The sequence below is a fragment of the Rissa tridactyla genome, chromosome Z, assembly GCF_028500815.1.
Source record: "Rissa tridactyla isolate bRisTri1 chromosome Z, bRisTri1.patW.cur.20221130, whole genome shotgun sequence".
Classification (NCBI taxonomy): Eukaryota; Metazoa; Chordata; class Aves; order Charadriiformes; family Laridae; genus Rissa; species Rissa tridactyla.
This window is the reverse complement of record NC_071497.1, coordinates 68,751,799-68,770,051: the sequence shown is the minus strand read 5'-3', so window position 1 is coordinate 68,770,051 and position 18,253 is coordinate 68,751,799. Positions and strand designations below refer to the sequence as shown.

Genomic DNA, 18,253 nt, shown 5'->3' with positions numbered 1-18,253 from the left:
CCAGAATTCCTTCCCCCGTTATTTGCATCCCTAGGCAATCACCACATTTGACCCAAGTTTGCACATAAGCTCAAAAAATCTCTGCTTTTTCTGTGGGTATAATTCATCAACCACTAGCTACACCCTAGTGATAGTAGTGTGCCAAAGTGCACTGCAGGGGCTTTGCAATCCTCTTCATGCTAGTAATCTGAGAGGGCTGAAAAAAAAGTCAACTTTCACCTGCACCGAAGACACCCACGAAGATTTCCCGGCTGCCTTTGAAGGAGCCATGGAGGTCCAGCACACACTCCCCCTTTTTGGGTACTGCAGCAGAGGCTCCTGAATCCTGCGCTTAACCTGCCTGTCTGCTTGCTAAGGCAGAACCTCTGTGGATTCCCGTGCAAAAGCTATTTAGCTCCTTTAATAGCCAGCTGTTCCTGGTTCATGTAGTGGTCATCTTGCAGGAAGCTCGTTTGCTTCTACAGATGTTTAGGTTGCTGGATAGAGTTTAGGTTAAATTATTTCATAAAAAGCTCATTTTTTTTGTTTGAATAATGATATTTCGATACCTACACCATGTGAATTTCCTGTTCTGGACTCTTGCAATATGCAGTTTATTGCATTTAGCTGTTAGTAAATATTATTGTTATTAAATATTCCATATTGTTAATGTTGGCTTGTTTCCAGAGCATTTTTCTGTAGTAGAATGCATATTCAGACAATAAAAATAATATTTGTATTTCTGCTAGCAGAATGCCATCTGCCAAACTAGTTACCCTGTAGATCCCTTAAAGATCGGTGCTGGGAAACCATTTGTGTTGCCAAAAATAAAAGAACCTACAAAAGATACAATTATGGTAAGCCCAGATATAGTATATATATTCATGACAGATATTATATTTATCTGCAATAAATATGTAAAAGCTTCTTTTAAACTGTATCCTGTGGAAACTCACTTTGTCTTAATAGCCTGAAAAGTCATCTTTGTGTAGACTAGCTATAGTTTTTATTTGGCTACAGAACTGTATGTGGAACTGAATTTGGGGTGGTTTTTTTTTTTTAATTTAGCAAATATGTAAATAGCAGTATCACATTTGACAGCTGAGTAAATCTTCACCTTCTATATTCCCATTGTAATTAATAAATAGTAATATTTTAAAAGCTTCTCATCTCCCTTGCAACTTTTTTAGACAACCAGCTGAAAATACTTCCAAGTGCTAGCACTCTGATCTGACAGATTTTCCATGCAACTGGTAGAAATGTAATTGGTGATCCCATTTGGAAAGAATTAGCCTCTCACTTTTAGATGGAAGAGTTGCAAAGTAGTTTTGCTGCCGCATTATGTTGCCATGTCAGGGGGAAATCCGTCATGCTGCCTCCCCAGTATAGAGGCACAAGTTGAGTTTCTGGTGCAAATGAAACCATGCTGTGGGGAGAGTATTTTGCCATGCTTATCATAGTCCTTCACAGAGGTGATAAACCTCTAGGCTGAGCAAATGTTTCCAAAGGTTTGGGCATAATTCTGCTGCCCTCACAGCTAGCAAGTGATACTGAGAAGTAAAGATACTTGAATTTGTACACAAACATCCTGCCCTGCTTGAAAGATTCAGGTATCCCATGATTTGAAAGGATCAAAAAACACTGCAGAGAAGCCATAACTGTGTTGGCAGAAAAACACTTGCTGTTACAGGCTGTGCCTCCTTTAGGAGTTCTGCTGGTGCCTTTTGCTACATACCTACGGTAACAGAGCTTCCTCAAGGCTAAGCGAGCCTGCCAAAACTGAGCCTATTCCACCACAGCATGAATATCTCAACTCGTTTTATATCCTGCAGTGTCATTTTTACATCAAAAGACCCAGTAATTACTATCAGTTTAGCATTGGTGTCATAGCAAGACTATGTTTTCTATATATAGTAGTTTACATGTTTTTAGTTTAGTAATGTGAAAAGTTTCTTCCTATTAATTCATTCTGGTGCTTTTAAACAGGACTGTGATACATACAGCTGTGCATCTATTAATTGTGCCCTGGTCCCATCCGACATATATCAAGTCAATGTTTCATTAAGAGTATGGAAACCTACCATCATAAAAGTAAGTCAATCCTGTTTGTATTCAGAATACTCTTGGGTTTGAGAAAATTAAGCCAATGTTTCTAACGTCTATTAAAATTATACCTTTCATTTTCTTAAGCCTCCACAGTCCCCTGGTGTTTGATATCGTTTCTCTTGTTATTTTAAAATTTCCTCAAAACTAAGTTACATGCATTTTATTATCCTTAAAGTAAGTACTTAGAACTTTGCAGAAATTTCAAAACATGGTACGAATACACCTCTTACTTATTCTGTATTGATGGTCATTTTTTTTAATAGCTAATTATGCATCCACGAATTCTAATTCAGCAGATGTAAGGAGGGGTACAGAGCAGCATATAATGTTTAAGTAAGCTTTAATCTGGAAAGATTTCTCAAGTCTAGAAAGGACTTCTTGGTCAAAAAGAGCAGAGAGGAGAGGTCCACCTCAGACCACACCTCAGTATTGTCTGATGACAACAACGACCAGGCTGTGGTCCATTCTCCTCAGCTGATAAATTTCTGATACTGAGTTCCTGGTTTGTGCCTTTTTTTTTCTCTAGAAAATAGCAGGACAGGAGGGGAGATACAACAGAACTTTAGGAAGTCCAAATCTGTCCCGGTGGCCAAAGTAGTATTCCAGGATTATTAGAACTTATTTGAAATCTCTGCTCTCTACTCCTTCAAAGGTGTATTGCTGTCTCATAAACAGTGATGTGTGTGCTGAAGGTGACACACACGAGCAGCTCCACTGACTTTCACATTTTTCAGCATCTCCCAAAACTTTAGCATTAAGTTTTCCTTTCACCCTTCTCATTTCTACAAAGCTTTCTACTTCAAAATTCTTAATTACGAATGATAGCCATTTCTTTCTTCTTCCAGGCAAGTATTCACAGCTTAACCCTTGTTGTGAAAGCATTACTTAGGAGTGAGAACTCATCACTGATTCTGAGAAATGACCATCAAAAACTGGAGGTAAGAACATGATAATTCATGGGTTTATTCTTCATAGGATTTTTTATGCCTCTGATTCATTCACTTGCATTCGTTACTAGCAAACTGATTGTTACCTGTTGTAATGTATTGTCCTACTCTAAATAAAAATAAGTGATTTCATATTACAGTAGAAATGTCGTAATTAGTCAGATGATGATACCAAAATCCCATTACCCACCAATGAACCTTGGTAAGAAGTACTACCTGAAGTACTTCTGTCTGCTGCAGCATAAGTGCTTTCTGCATCTATGTAAATTAAAAGCATAATTAGTATTCTTTTAATGAATTAATAGTATTTTAAAAATACTGGTCCTGGGTCATTTAGAAGTGATTTTACTCTGTACATTGTATTTTATTTATTATTTCTTTATTTATTATTTCTTTCCACTTCGTTGCCCAAGATATATATTTTAAACAGCATCTTTTATTTTTCAGAAGTTCTGTATCATTTTCTTAGATAAGAAACTATATAACATTAAAGTAGGGGTGTCAGGTATAAAGAGAAATTTCTTTAATTTTTTGTTAGAGTTGTTATTTATCCTTTAATACTCTTTATTCCATTTATAGTGGTTAATGCATTGCTTTTCTGTGATAACTTGTACATGCTGGGAGTTATTTACTACAATGTACATTTTTAAGCAAAAGTCTTATTATGTGTTATTGTTGTTAGTACCCCCAAAATTTAGAGCAAAGCAATATTCAGTGTGAACTACATCTTGTGCAAAATATTTTTGGAAATACAAACATCACAGGTCAAGTGTTAGCTGGTGTTTTATCCAGGCATTTCTTTTATGTGATAGATTCAAATTCAATCCAGGAGTGAAAATGCAGCTGAGAGGGTTGCAGATAATGAGACCTGCCTTTACAAACTAAAGAATTTCAGAATTAACTTTTTTTAAGATATAATGTCAAATTGAATGTTTAGTGTTCAGCTCTTCAATGCTTTTTTGAAGGTTATGTCTCTAATAAATTATTAAGTTAAAATAATTCAAACTCCTATGTCGTCACATTTATTTAAATGTGAATATTCCTTATTTCAGATTAGTTTACACCAGATATGACTGCTTTAAAATAAAATTAGTACTTACACTTATTTCCTGTAACTGCTTTAGAAGCCATCTTTGAGGGACGCAGGCATTGAGTAATGAAGAATACTCGAAAGCAACTGCCTAACATACACTTCAGCTACTCATGGTTTTGGTCCCATAGCCAATGACTACTGACTTATAGCAGGGACAACCCTCATGAAATGAATGCACTGTCAAAGTGCAAGATAACTAGGTAAACATAGGGTTTCATGTTGGAGATTACTTTCCCAATTCCCTCCTACAAATTCCTATACTTAGAAATGAAGTGGTACCCTGGAAAATCACTGCATACTGATAAAAGTCATGCTGCTCTGTTGATATTTTAGAAAGATGAGTTACTTATTGCTTACATTCTGAACACTTTGTAGACCATGATTAAGATTTCCAAAGAACTGCCACCGGGTACAGTCCCCCTATGGGTTATCCTCCTGAGTATCTTCGCTGGACTCTTGATACTTGCACTGCTTATATTTGCTTTGTGGAAGGTAAGCTGCATGTTATTGTCTTCATGAAACTAAACAAATATGTTTAAATTCTGTGCCGTATGCTTCTTAGAGACACTAATATTGTCTCAGAGACAATTTTATTTATTAGTATCTCACCCTCAGAGACACTAATATTGTCTAATAAGTGGAATGAAATCTTGTAGAAATGACAAAATAACTAATAACACTACATTTTTCTGATGTGTAACGTGCAATGCTAACCAATTGAAATCTGTATGGACAGTACGTTATGAAAAGAAAACTAGAAAGAGATTTTTGTACGATTAAGGGTTTATTAAGGGAGTTTTTTATTAGCTTTGACTGTGGCCTTTGATAATCAGGTTTTCTCTTTGTGCAAGAGATGCTAGGCCTGTAGTGTAAGTATTGCCACAAGTGGGCACTCTTCTCCAAGCTAAATATTTAGTTCATGCTTGCGTTAGAAGGTTACAGTTTATAAATTTCAACATGCATGATCTCTTGAAAAATTTGACAAGTACAAAATTAAGTATTATTTATACAATTGAGTACCAAATATTATTAAGTGTTTCAACCTTTGAGACTATGCAAGTGTAACAATGATTCGGCAATTGCTCACTATATATTAAGTGTACTCCTTTTGTCTGCTGTCATGACATGTCTCTTTAGTTTTTCTGTTCCAGGAAAAACAATGTTGTACTTCAGTGATAAAATAGTAAACGACTTTTTACTTTACTGAAAGTATTAAAATAGAAGTAAGAACCAGCACATGAATGCTACCAATACAGGTTTTATGCTTTGAGCGGTTCTTAGTCACTTTTTTCTTTTCTGCAGGCTGGGTTTTTCAAGAGACCACTAAAGAAGAAAATGGAAAAATGAAGAAAAAAGATGGAGAAATTTTTGCTCAGGTCTGCCTCAAAAATGTTACTGTAAAATTATAAACTTAAATGCAGTGGTCACAATGTTTTCTAAACTCTAGTGCATTAAAAAAAAAACCAAGAAGCAGAACAACAAGAAGCAAATCAAGCACACACGCAAAGGAATGATGCAAAGGAAGAATAAACAGCCTTACGGCATTTTGTGATACTCAAGGACATACTTTCAAGTGTTACTCATTTTTGGAGAGTAACAGAGTTCAAAGATTCTAACATTTTTTAATAAGGAAAATGTGTAATCATATTTTTATATACAAATGTATGTGGAATCACTTTTCATTCCAAATTATGCAACACGTCAGCTTGTATGTAGCAATCCCAGTCTTTTTTATCACCTTATGATTTTCAAAAGGAAAAAGCATAATTTTAAAAATTTCCTCCCTATGTCAGTTCTGTGAAAGCAGACTGTCAGTTCACAAAGCGGAACACCCAAACTTTGAGAATGCACCAAATACTGTATGGTAACTGATGTAATGACTATTCAGAAGATAGAAGCACCTGCATATTGAAATACCTTGGACTTCTCTTTTCTGCTGGTTTTGGCACATCCAGATGAACGCAGGATACCCCAAGAAAGAGATTTTTATGGTCAAACAGACCATAAAGGATTGATCCATTAGATTACATAACTGTTTGAACTTGAAACAGATTTTTTGGCAGGCCTAAAAATGTATACACAAAACATTCAAGCCCACCTGATTGCACACTGTACTCAAATAAGCAGGGACACAATTGTATCTGCAAATTGAAATGTCCATATTTATGCAGAAAATATTTTGAGGTACCCTGAAAGTTTGACTCTTACTGTATATCTTGGAGTAGCCAGGAGGGTGCTTCATAAGCTGTCACTGTAAATTTATTGTGTAGCTATTTAATCCAATGAGTTTAAAGTGTACAAAATTATAATTAACAAAAGACACAGATAGGAAATTCAGCACTGACAAGCTTCTACTAGTATTATAAGTCACGTTATCATCTTTGTTACTTAAGAGTTTAAGAAGTGAAGAAGAACTTGCATACTGAATAAGCACTTAACAAATGATGTTTATTTTGTGACAAAGATTAAAAGTTTATACAAGAATACACTGAAATGTAGATAGCAAAAGATTTCCTTAAGAATTTTTTTTTCTTTCTATTTAGACTATCCAATTTCCTCCTTTCTTTCACGCACTTGTCTTCCTTCCACGACGACCTCTCCCCGGGGCTCTTGGGCTGTACCTTGTCCTTGAGAGCTTCCTATATTACTTGCAGCCACACAAAATTAACAGTGGAAAATGCAGGCATGCTGGCAAAGTGCGATGTTGCCTCAGCATGAGACAACTCAGTTTTGATTGCCAAAAGATCAGAAGATGTTGAGGAGACATACTAAGTTCTATAACACATACTTGTTTGCAGAAAAGCTTTGCCTTGCCAGGAAAAAGCCAGGAAAAATTGTTCTTCCTCTTGGTACAAATGTCACTGAAATTAAAAAAAAAATAAAAAATCACTGCAGTTTGCCAAGAGGTTTTAACTTAGCACTGATTTTATAGTAATAGCTTAAATAGCAGTAATATATTTTATAAAGACTTTTTTTTCTTTAAGAAGAGACCATAGATTGAGCTGAATGTGCTAGCAAGTACAACTCTGGAAGCGTGCCAGAAGGTGCTTTATTGTTTGAAAGATGCCGTCACTCTTAAGTCCCTTCAATTTAGGTCCTAAATTAGAGAAAGTAGTCATTGGGAAAGGCTTGGACTTATGTGAACACAGCGAGTAGGATTAAGTTTGGAAGCGTTGGCAATTTCTCCTCGAGCCTGTGGGAAAGGTGGTTATTTCGTAAGAGGAGCCTGCCGAAGGTGGCGGCGTGACTCAGAGGAGAAGGCAGAGCCCTGCGTGGGAACGCGGTGGGTGGCTGCGCTTTGCGGAGCCTGGCAGAGCCACCGAGCCGTCAGGCTGGCTTTCTGTCCTCCTCTGCACGCCTGGAAGCGCACCCTGTCTGAAGGGGTAGGAGGTGAGTTGCCCTGGTCCTGAGCACAGAGGGAGGACAGGCACGGAGGCAAAGAAATGAGATGGAGGAGTTGTGCAGTGAGAACTCCCTGCTTCATTCACCGTGAGAGTTAAATAGGCCTCGAAGGAAAGCAAAATCCATTTGTTGAAGGGTGAAGATAAGTTAATATTCACAGAGGTGTTTTCAGTCCCATGTGAGATGCAGGTCTTATTTTGAGAAATTGTATGATTTTGCCAATTTGTTTGAAAGACTTAAATGGCACTTGTTGCTGTGGCATCCAAATGCTTCAGAATTGTAAATGTTTTTTTTCCTCATAGTATCTCTGTAAAGGCGTAACAGTGCCATTACCCTATTACGGTTTTGTAAAGGAACAGAAATATGAAGGAATTGTGACTCACCCATGCACACATAGAAAGTCTGTGGTAGCAGAGGAAATGCTTATATTTATTATTATTCAGACAGTTTGTTAACCATGAGGTAATTTTTCCTGGCTTCATAAAATTACTCACAAATTGTGCAAGCCACACATCATTTTTATGCAGCATACTTTTATTTTGTTTAAGTGTTTCACATTTTAGTTATGATAAGCTGTTAACCAGAGCATTTTACCTTTCTGATGAAATTTCATGTCTTATTTTAAAGCATCAGCCTAACTGAAAAAATATAAGTCGATAGAACAGTCTATTTCCCTAGATACATAAGTATTTTATCAATGCAAATAATGTTTGAGATCAGTGTTCCATTCTTTTTAGACTTGCTTTGCACTGTAAAAGCAGTAATAAGCTTCGTATAACCACACTGCTTTTGTCTTTGTCATGATGCTTTTTCTCTTTTCACGTTTGTTCTATTATCAGATTTTCAATTATAGTATCTATTTAAAATATAACTATATAAAGGGGATAGCACTATAGCACATTATTCTTACACAGGATAAATTAGTAAAGTCATTATTTTTATCCATAAAGCCCTTTCCACACACTATTGCAAGAGCAGTGTTTTGCTGCTTTTCACTATATACAACAGAAAAGCCTCCTGAAAGCAATATTGCAAACATCAGGAACACCTTACCGAAATTCAGCAGGCACAACAAACATCAGAACAGCATGTAATTTGTTTTGTTCCTATAAAAAGACACATTAGGGTTGTAAAATGATTCCAAGAATGAACACACTAAACATTTTTTCATTCGAATAAAAGCCTGTAAAAAAACAGTAATAATAAATTGGGTGTATAACCAGAACTTAGGCAACGGACGGAGTCTAGCCCACCTCAGTTCCAAACTTCATCGCTGAAGCAGCTAACCTTAGAGGGGATGGACAAGATACATTTCTATTCTACAGAAATTTCTATGCTATAGAAGTTCTATAGCATAGAACTTCCCTGGAAAGGCGCAAGACCTTTAAACCATCACTCCTGCTTCATTTTGAGGCTGGTCCAGAGGCTGTTGATCCTGTGTGTAATTTCGTAAGACTCAGAAAACAGCAGCTATGTTAGAGCAATCTCCCTGGGCTGCTGCTTACGCTCCTGTGCTTGTCTGGTGTCACCCTGGGTCTGTATTAGGAGGCTTTGCGCCACCCAATGATCCTGCCCCACTACCTAAGCCCTTTAGTACATATCCTGTGCTGAGTCATTTTGAGCATGACATTCCTCTTCTGCAGAGCTTGACTCCGGGGAACCCACCTTCAACTGGAGCCAAGAGTTTTCATCTCACTTGGCCCCGAGAGGCTGGAGTTAGGGTCACGCTCATCTAATGAATTCCACATTGTCTAATTGTTTTAATTTCTTGTATTAACTATTGTGTAGGTGATGGTCCCATTAAAAAAATAAAAGCAGAGCAAGAGAATCAGAGTGTACCATTGTTAATTAAACCACTTAGCAGGAATAAGAGGGAGTTCGCATCCTTTGTAAGAAAAACACAACATTCTGCACAGCATTTTATTTTTTGTGTAAAATTATTCCATGTGTTTTATTGATTAAAAAAAATTTTAAAGAGTCTAACAAGCCTCCTTTGCAGTTTGTTTGCTTTACATTCATGCGAGAATAATACGAAGGCATCTCAGTACCTGAAAACTAATCCATCTAGCTGTCAATATAAAGCTGTTGTAGAAATAAGCGTTCTTGCACAGTATAACATCAAGGAAACCTCAAATGTAGTCAAGCTGTCAGAAATACATTGCCATTAATTGTATGGATTCTGTACTTAATAGCTACATTTGAAAGCTTTCCAGAGGACCGTACGACTTCCTGACACATACTTGTTTTCATAACATTACGTGCATAAAAGTTGAAGACACATTCAGTTATCTAACCATTCTTCCTATCCAGTGATTCTTCTGTACCAATTATTCCTGTGACCCAAACAGTCCGTTATTTTGCATAGTTGTAAATGATTCACATCATCTTCCTTAAAGCCTAGTAAACACTTGTATCAAAACTTCCTAGAAGACAAAGATTACACCTTTTATATCACATCTAGCTTTAAGAAAACATTACAAACCATGTAATTACTTAACTGTTATCTCATCAGAGACTACTTTGATGGTGAATCACGATTCTCTAATAGCAACATCCTGTCCAGTCATAGGGGAGTGGGGAGTGCTCACCAAATATCCTACTCTGTATATATCTGATCATTAGAGTTGCTGGACATTTTCCATGGGAGTATTTCAATGAAAATCAGGAAAGGAAAAAAAAAAAAAAAGTCACCTCTATTTTTCTTTGTTTGTTTTACATTGTTTTTCAATGGAATTAAAAAAGACTTAGCATCACTTTCTCACAGCAAGAAGTGTAATATTATGTATCACTTGCACAAAACTAGATTGTAATTCATTGTATTTAGCAGAAGCAGCCCTAAGGCTTCACAGTTCAAAGGCAATAGCAGTCCATGCAGTGGATGTGATTTGAGTCGTGTAAAAATGAAGTCTTAAAGATGAAGGCACTGATGAAGTTTTAGTAACAACTGGCCGATTCCACAGTTTAGAGAGCACAACCGGATTCTGTTTAAAGAAGTGTATGATACAGTGAACTGCCCTCAAAGCCATTATGTCTTAATTACAAAGACTAAGGGCTGACACCTCAGAGATACTGGACTTTGCTCATTCAAACAAAAGGGTGAGTAAAAGACCCTCAGGCAGATTTTTCTGCTGACTCTAGTATGGTGGGGCATAGTGCTCCTTTATTGCTTTGCCCCTCTCGTGACTTATGCTTCTGCCCGTCTCCTTTTCTCAGTGTTGTAAGTCTTCTCAGAAAGGACAGACATTCCTCAAGGACTCACTGAATGTTGCACCTCCTAGGGATTTTCAAAGAAATGGGAGAGGGAGAAGTATACAAAGTGGATTGCACATTTACATCTAGCGGGCCAGTTGTCTTGGCATACTTTGTCCATCGCCTTCGCATATTCTCTGTCCACTCTTAGCAGTGGCCATGGTGAAATCCTGCTTCCCAGTTATGGTTCAGCTTGATTTGGAACTGGAAGTTAATATTTATTGGAAAGCTTCAAGTATCTGATTCAGTATTACATGTGGTCCTTAAGGTTTATTCATATTAAGGGTGCCTTTATTCTTCCTCCTGGGGTAAAGGAATAAGATCTCTTTCTCTCTTGTGAAAGTTTCTTCATATTGTCTTCCATTAAGGAGCCTTTTCATCTTACCAGAGAGGATAAGATGAAAAACAGAGGAGCTTCTCAGTTTTCCCTGAAAAGCATTGGAAGTTTTGCAATTTTGCGACGGTAGATACAGTCTGGGAAAAATAATGCTTTTCCTTTGGGGGAATTGTAGACACAAATCTCGCTGCGTATTCTCATCTCATGGTCTAAATTAATAGCCATCAGTAGCTCACTTTCTTGTTTGCCAGATCATAAAATCTCACTGACAAGAGCCTATTACTCTGGCCTCAGTCATTTTGCACTATGCCACAACAGATGCTATTACATCTCAAAACTTCTAGAGTTCTGATGAAACTTCCCACTACCCTGTTAGCCAGAAAAATGGGGTTTGGTGGTATTGGTGTTGTAGGTTTTGAGACTCTCAGGAACCTCAAAAACTACTGAGTTGCTTTTTGCTGTTTATTTGAGGGATCCACCAAAATTAATTCACAGTCTCTGGCCTCTTTTATGTCATGAATTTCCAGTATTTGGAAAGACATCTGAAGCTCTCAGCAAACAGCCATTAGTAAGTATATTTAGAGAGCAATATATGTCTTATAAGATACTACTGCAACATAATTCATCCCTTAAATGCAAAGCACCTTCAGGTTTCATTCCAATTACTGACGGTTGGCCTGTTTGCCCCCCCCTCCTCACGCCCCCAAGAGAATTTTTCTTATATGGTGAGTAAGATTTCTGCAATCTGATATAAAGCACTTTGGTGCATCCGGTCAACTAGATGACTCTTGGTTCTGTTACCACATTGTATCCCCCATCAACCTGTCTGATATTTCATCTTTAACTCAAGGTTTAGTAGCTAATGGTAGATAATGTAGCAAATGATCAGTTGCAAATAGCTCCAATTCCGCAGCAATGTATATAACAAAGGGTATTTTTTTCTATTCAGTATTATTTATTAGCTTAACACATTTACGATGCAATCAATATATAAAAAAAAAAGAAAAAAAACCCAACAATACAACAGTGCATTAAGACTTAAATTCATCTCTCTTAATTAATTTAAAATCCAGTGTGATTCAGTAGGAATTGTTAAGGGAGCCAGATTTACTAAAAAATGCCTATGAAATGATTGAGCAACTTTTTGTGACAGGCAAATAAAAAGGAAGAATAGATAGGTCTTAATTCCAAAAAACAGAAACAAAAAACAGAAATTGGGTGGAGAGGAACCCAATGAAGTTCAACAAGGACAAGTGTAGGGTGCTGCACCTGGGGAGGAATAACCCCGTACACCGGTACAGGTTAGGGACCGATCTGCTGGAAAGCAGCTCTGCAGAGAGGGACCTGAGAGTCCTGGTGGACAACAAGTTGACCATGAGCTAGCAATGTGCCCTTGTGGCCAAGAAGGCCAGTGGTCTCCTGGGGTACATTAAAAGGAGCATGGCCAGCAGGTCGAGGGAGGTCATCCTCCCCCTCTACACAGCCCTGGTGAGACCGTATCTGGAGTACTGTGTCCAGTTCTGGGCTCCCCAGTTCAAGAAAGACAAGGACCTACTGGAAAGAGTCCAGCAGAGAGCTGCAAAGATGATCAAGGGAATGGAGAACCTCTCTTATGGGGAAAGCCTGAGAGATCTGTGTCTGTTTAGCCTGGAGAAGGGAAGACTGAGAGAGGATCTCATCAACGCTTATAAATATCTAAAGGGCAGGTGTCAAGAAGAGGGGGCCAGATGCTTTTTAGTGGTGCCCAGCAACAGGACAAGGGGCAAAAGGCACAAACTGGAACACAGAAAGTTCCATCTCAACATGAGGAACAACTTCTTTACTTTGAGGGTGGCAGAGCACTGGAACAGGCAGCCCAGAGAGGTGGTGGAGTCTCCAACTCTGGAGATATTCAAAACCCACCTGGACACGTTCCTGTGCCACCTGCTCTAGGTTACCCTGCTCTGGCAGGGGGGTTGGACTAGATGATCTCCAGTTGTTGCTTCCAACCACTATCATTCTGTGATTCTGTGTGATTCTGTGATTCTGTGTGATTCTAATCATGTACTTATAACTCCTGTCTGAGAAATATTTCAAGATATCCACTATTTTATGAGTTCGAGTGGTTACTGGAGCTGTAACAAGGTTAATGCTTTGTTAAATAGGCTGCAGTTGCTGGGGTAGCACACCAGCTGCTCCAGAGAGCATGAAATTATATAGGCTGCATTAGCAGGCTCCATATAGGTTCCCACTTTTGGGGATCACAGGTGAATGGGAACATTTTTTCACTGGCTACCTTATTACCCATTAATATAATTTCCTTATGACAGGTACAAGCTTTGCTCTCCTTCAGCAAAAGTATGTAGATACTCTGTGCTAGGATGAAATAGGTAAATGTGTGCTGACATGTCTAGAGTAGGAAGCAGTGCTGTGCATTAGGAGAAGGACTGGGGAGTGATACAGCTATTGCTGAGCATATGATGCCCGCTCTAGATGCCTTTTAGTGGTTTTACTTTGAACCTTGTCTTGAATATCACCTTTATATTTATTTTTCCGAGGACAGAATCAGAGAATCATACAATGAATCATAGAACGTGTTGAGTTGGAAGGGACCTTTAAAGGCCATCTAGTCCAACCCCCCTGCAGTAAGCAGGGACATCTTTAACTAGATCAGGTTGCTCAGGGCCTCATCAAGCCTGACCTTGAATGTCTCCAGGGATGTCTCCAGGGATGCCTCCACCACCTCTCTGGGCAACCTGTTCCAGTGTCTCAATAGAATCACTTTAAAGGACATGAATATTATTCCTGCAGGACTGCTCTTCAGATCAGAACTCTGGCATACTTGTCTTTGTCTGTAGAGAAAAGGAGCATTAAACTACCTATGGTTGCTGTGTTTTCTCCCTAAGATCCTGACTTCTTCAATACTCAGTCCCATTTAGCCCCTCCGAGGTTCATATTACCTGGTTAACAAAGCAAGTGCATGCTGATCCAGCTGGACTTTCAGACCTTTTGTCTTGGTCTACGTTGAGTCTTTGTCATCACTATTAGCCCTTTTTCATAGAATCATAGAATGTGTTGGGTTGGAAGGGACCTTTAAAGGCCATCTAGTCCAACCCCCCTGCAGTAAGCAGGGACATCTTTAACTAGATCATGTTGCTCAGAGCCTCATCAAGCCTGGCCTTGAATGTTGCCAGGGATGGGGCCTCCACCACCTCTCTGGGCAACTTGTTCCAGTGTTTCACCACCCTCATTGCAAAGAACTTCATCCTAGTGTCCAATCTAAACCTGCCCTGCTCTAGTTTAAAACCATTGCCCCTCGTCCTATCGCTACATGCCCTTGCAAACAGCCCCTCTCCAGCTTTCTTGTAGCTCCCCTTCAGGTACTGGAAAGCTGCTGTAAGGTCTCCCACAGCTTTTGTGGAAAACAGGTTACTTGGTTTAAAATTTTTACTCTGGGATGGCTTGTATAACAAGGTAGGTTACTGTTGATCACCATGTAAGAAAATCAGCTTCCCAAAGTGGGTCTGGATGATTCTCAGTGGGTTTGAGATGCATGGCAAGGTAGAGGAGGCAACTCCATGGATTTTAAACCAATTTGCCTTTTGTCTGCTTTTGTAACTTATCTGTGACTCCCTTTGTGTCTGCCTGTGGGTACATGTTAGTTTTCAGCCACACCAACCCCCGATTGCCTTCCTGCACCCTTGTACAAGTGTTAGTGCCACCACAGGAGGTGGAGCTGGGAACGCACAGCTGGGCAAAGAGGAAACTGATTCCAGACTTGCCTTCATTTAAAAGCACAGACAAAGAGAGAGACAGAAAGAATAAATCACCTACGGCAGGTGTGATCCATTAACTGCTGTACCTTGTGGCTTTTCAACTGTGAACACAAAGCCTAGGAATGGGAACTAACCGTGGGGCTCAGTTTGCCTCACACAGGGTGTGCGTGTGTGCGTGTGCCTGGGGAGGGGGCTCGACATGCCACTTCACACATTACCCTACACATTACACACCACTTCAGGTGTCTGACGCACCAGTCCTCCTGAACTATAGGACTTCTTTTTCATTCAAGACAGTAGCATAGGTGTTTCTGAAATCTACATAGAGGGAGTCTTGCTGCCTGAATTAGCTGTCCACCCTTTGCATGCAGAGGATTTCAAAGGGAAGCGAGACTATAGGATATTTTCAACCTTCACTAGTTTTCTGCCTTCTATGCAGATTCCCAGTAGGGGAAGGTGACTATCTTGGTACTAATATCATATTAAGAATTCCGAAATATATCTATCGAAGTCAAATCAGCCCTGATATTCTCAATAATCATAGAATGAGCTAAATACTAAAAATAACCAATCCTTATACTAAGTCTGTCTTCCTGACTATTCATTATAATTAAATCAATTGCATAGAAAACAATACATTGGCCCAATAGCGGAAATACATAAAAGAACCAACATTAGGTCAGACCACAGGTCTATGCAGTATCATGTCCTGTCTCATGTCAGCCAAAGCATATACCAAGGGAAAAGCATAAGACCAGCTTTCCAAAAGCACTCTTCCAGCCTCCAGCCTTTTTTGCAGCTCAAGGTTTTCATGGGCTGGGAAGGTTTCAATGTGTTTAGCAATTCTTGGTGGATTTCTCTTCCCTGATCTGGACTGGGAACCCAGGTCGACTTTAAACATCAGCCACCCTACAGCCCTGCAATCTGCACCTGCATGCTCCCTGGGAGAAGAATCATCTTCTGTTTGTCTTCTAACCTTGCTATGTGGTCATCAGACATCCCTCCCTCACGTATTGTAAAAGAGAGTTCAACTGACCCCATTAGCTTGATCCATGCGCCTTCTATTATATATTTACTATGTCCTTTTAAAGGCATGGTTTTTTTCCAGAGCAGAGTCCTAATTTACCTTCGTATTGAGGCCATAGGTATTGAGGCCATTCCCACCTTCCTTACTCTGACTCAACTTTTTCTAGTTCTACTATAGCATTTTGAGACGATTGAACAAAAATTGCACAAAGTGTTAAAAATGTGTGATTTGGACAGTAGCATAGCAAATTTCTGTTTCATTATCTACTAATTGCCTAAATAATTACTAAAATCTCATTTGTGTATTTTTGACCTTTTCCAGTTTAATTCTGAAACTGAAATATTGCTAATGTCTAAACTACATCCTCACAGCTAATTTTAACATTTCCTTTTTAGATTTCTTTTTTTTAGTAGCTTATTCTTTTTTCCTTCAGTGCAGCCCTTACCACAACATTTTTGTCACAGACATCATGTGTCTGCCAAAAATAATAACTGGTACTTGGTAGCCCTTCCCACTAACATCTTCAGATAAATCATATCAAAGGAGCAACCTGGAACCATACACCTTGGCCTCCTGTGTGTAAATTATGTCACCTTCGCAAGAACCCCTCCCAGAAATACATTAACAAAAAACTCAGTTTTGCATACCACAGAAACTCTGATTCTGTGGCCACCCCTCAGAGATGACAAAAATGGAAATACCCAAATGTTTTGCTGAGAAGGTTGGCATTAATTTTACATTTTGTCATCACATTAAAAAGCTAGGATAACACACGTTAGTTGTAAAATTCCACAAAAAAGAATCTCTTTTAAAAATCAAATATTTTCTCAGTATCTTCCCTCTGCAACTTTTAATTTTTCTTGAAAACACAAAAATTCTAGTGATCTTTCTGTAGTGGAACTGATCAAGTTACTTGTTTCCCACAGTCCTTCCTGTGAAGAAGAAAGTTTGTTTGGTCCTTGCCAACAAAATAGCTTCTTCTAATGTGCAAGTAATCCATATGTGCGTAGAACCAAGCCTGAAACCAAACCAGCTCTGGTAGATATGATGCTTTTGGCAAGTGCCCCTGTGATCACTGACACGCAGACACAACAGGGTGCTATAAAACACATCATTAAAGAGCAAAGACATGTAGAGCAAAGGGTGTCTATCATGCTGCATTTTAAAGCAAATATAAAGAGCACTAAGCAAACTATTCTCTGAATTAGATTTTTTTTTTAATCACTGTAGGTGAACTGTAATAAAGAATAATTTTTCTGAAAAACTAAAATATGTATAAAGCAGCTGTAGAGAGTCAAAAAGGTGAAATACTACAAAATATAGAAAATCTTGGTTTCTATAATATGCAATATACAGTTCAGGATTATCTGAGACTGTTGATATCAAATGCCTTAAAATCTATTTAAGACAGAAGTGTTAATCTAAGGGAATATTGTTGAAGAATACAATAATTCTCACAGTATCTATTCTCCTATGACCTATTCTTTGTAGATACAGACAAATGTTGGTCTGAGAAGCAACACCCTGGGAGACAGTCTTTGTGTGTGAGAAACTATTTTTCAACATTGTGTCTGGATGAGGAAGAAAGTTTCGTATCCTTAGGGTATATTTATAATTAGAATGATGTAACTGAATCAAAGACATTGTTTCTTAGGAAACTGAGACATCCTAGTCTGCAGAGGTTATTTTAGGGTGGGGCAGAGGGGGATTCTAGGTTTATTTCATCTATCAAGAAAACACTTTTCTCTATGCTGGGGACTTTTTTAATTTTTTTTTTTTTTTTGCTATTGTCCTTTCATTAGTATCAATTAATTAGTGTTCCTCCTCCTTGCAGAAGTACAGATTTTCCTCCTTGACTCAGAGCTGCACACATATTTATACACTCGGTGCAGAAGCAGCTAGAGCTGCTCTCCCGACCACGATCTGCCCACTGGTCATTACTGGATCGCGCTCGGTACTGAAGCTGACGTTTCTGCCTTAGGTAGCTGCACCTTGAAGTATCTGTTTGCAGGGCTTCTATGACACCACGAAGAGGAAACCCAGGGACAGCTCTGAGAGAGACACATGAGTCATTTCTGGTAATGACTGACTGAGGGCTTCAGAGTTCGGAAGTGACGGTGTCTTGGGAAGTGCTCATAAACAGTGAGTCCATGCACAAGTTCATGCGCTAGGATGAGTAACATGTCTGTGTGTCCTACAAGGGTAAATAGATGAAAGAAATCCATGTGAGTTATACAGGGACGGGTCCCTGCTGTACTTCCATCAATTAGATTAATGTCCTGGCAGAGCTTTCTTTATGTTCATAAAGAACCAATGTTCAAATAAATACCTGTTGAACAACCCCACCTGTTGCCAATC

At 38.7% G+C, this 18,253-nt stretch overlaps 1 protein-coding gene across 2 annotated transcripts in view; it reads left to right on the top strand.

Annotated features, from left to right (window-relative positions):
• ITGA1 (integrin subunit alpha 1) overlaps positions 1–9,513 on the top strand; it is a 77,855-nt gene extending 68,342 nt beyond the window's left edge. The window contains exons 26-30 of one of the 2 annotated variants that reach the window (XM_054184847.1): positions 729–836; positions 1,966–2,070; positions 2,931–3,023; positions 4,501–4,617; positions 5,428–9,513. In XM_054184847.1, the coding sequence (XP_054040822.1) occupies positions 729–836; positions 1,966–2,070; positions 2,931–3,023; positions 4,501–4,617; positions 5,428–5,472 (468 nt within the window). In that variant the 3' untranslated portion in view covers positions 5,473–9,513. The remainder of the gene's footprint in view (positions 1–728; positions 837–1,965; positions 2,071–2,930; positions 3,024–4,500; positions 4,618–5,427) is intronic. The other variant, XM_054184848.1, reaches the window with a different exon arrangement.
• The last annotated feature ends 8,740 nt before the right edge of the window (positions 9,514–18,253 follow it).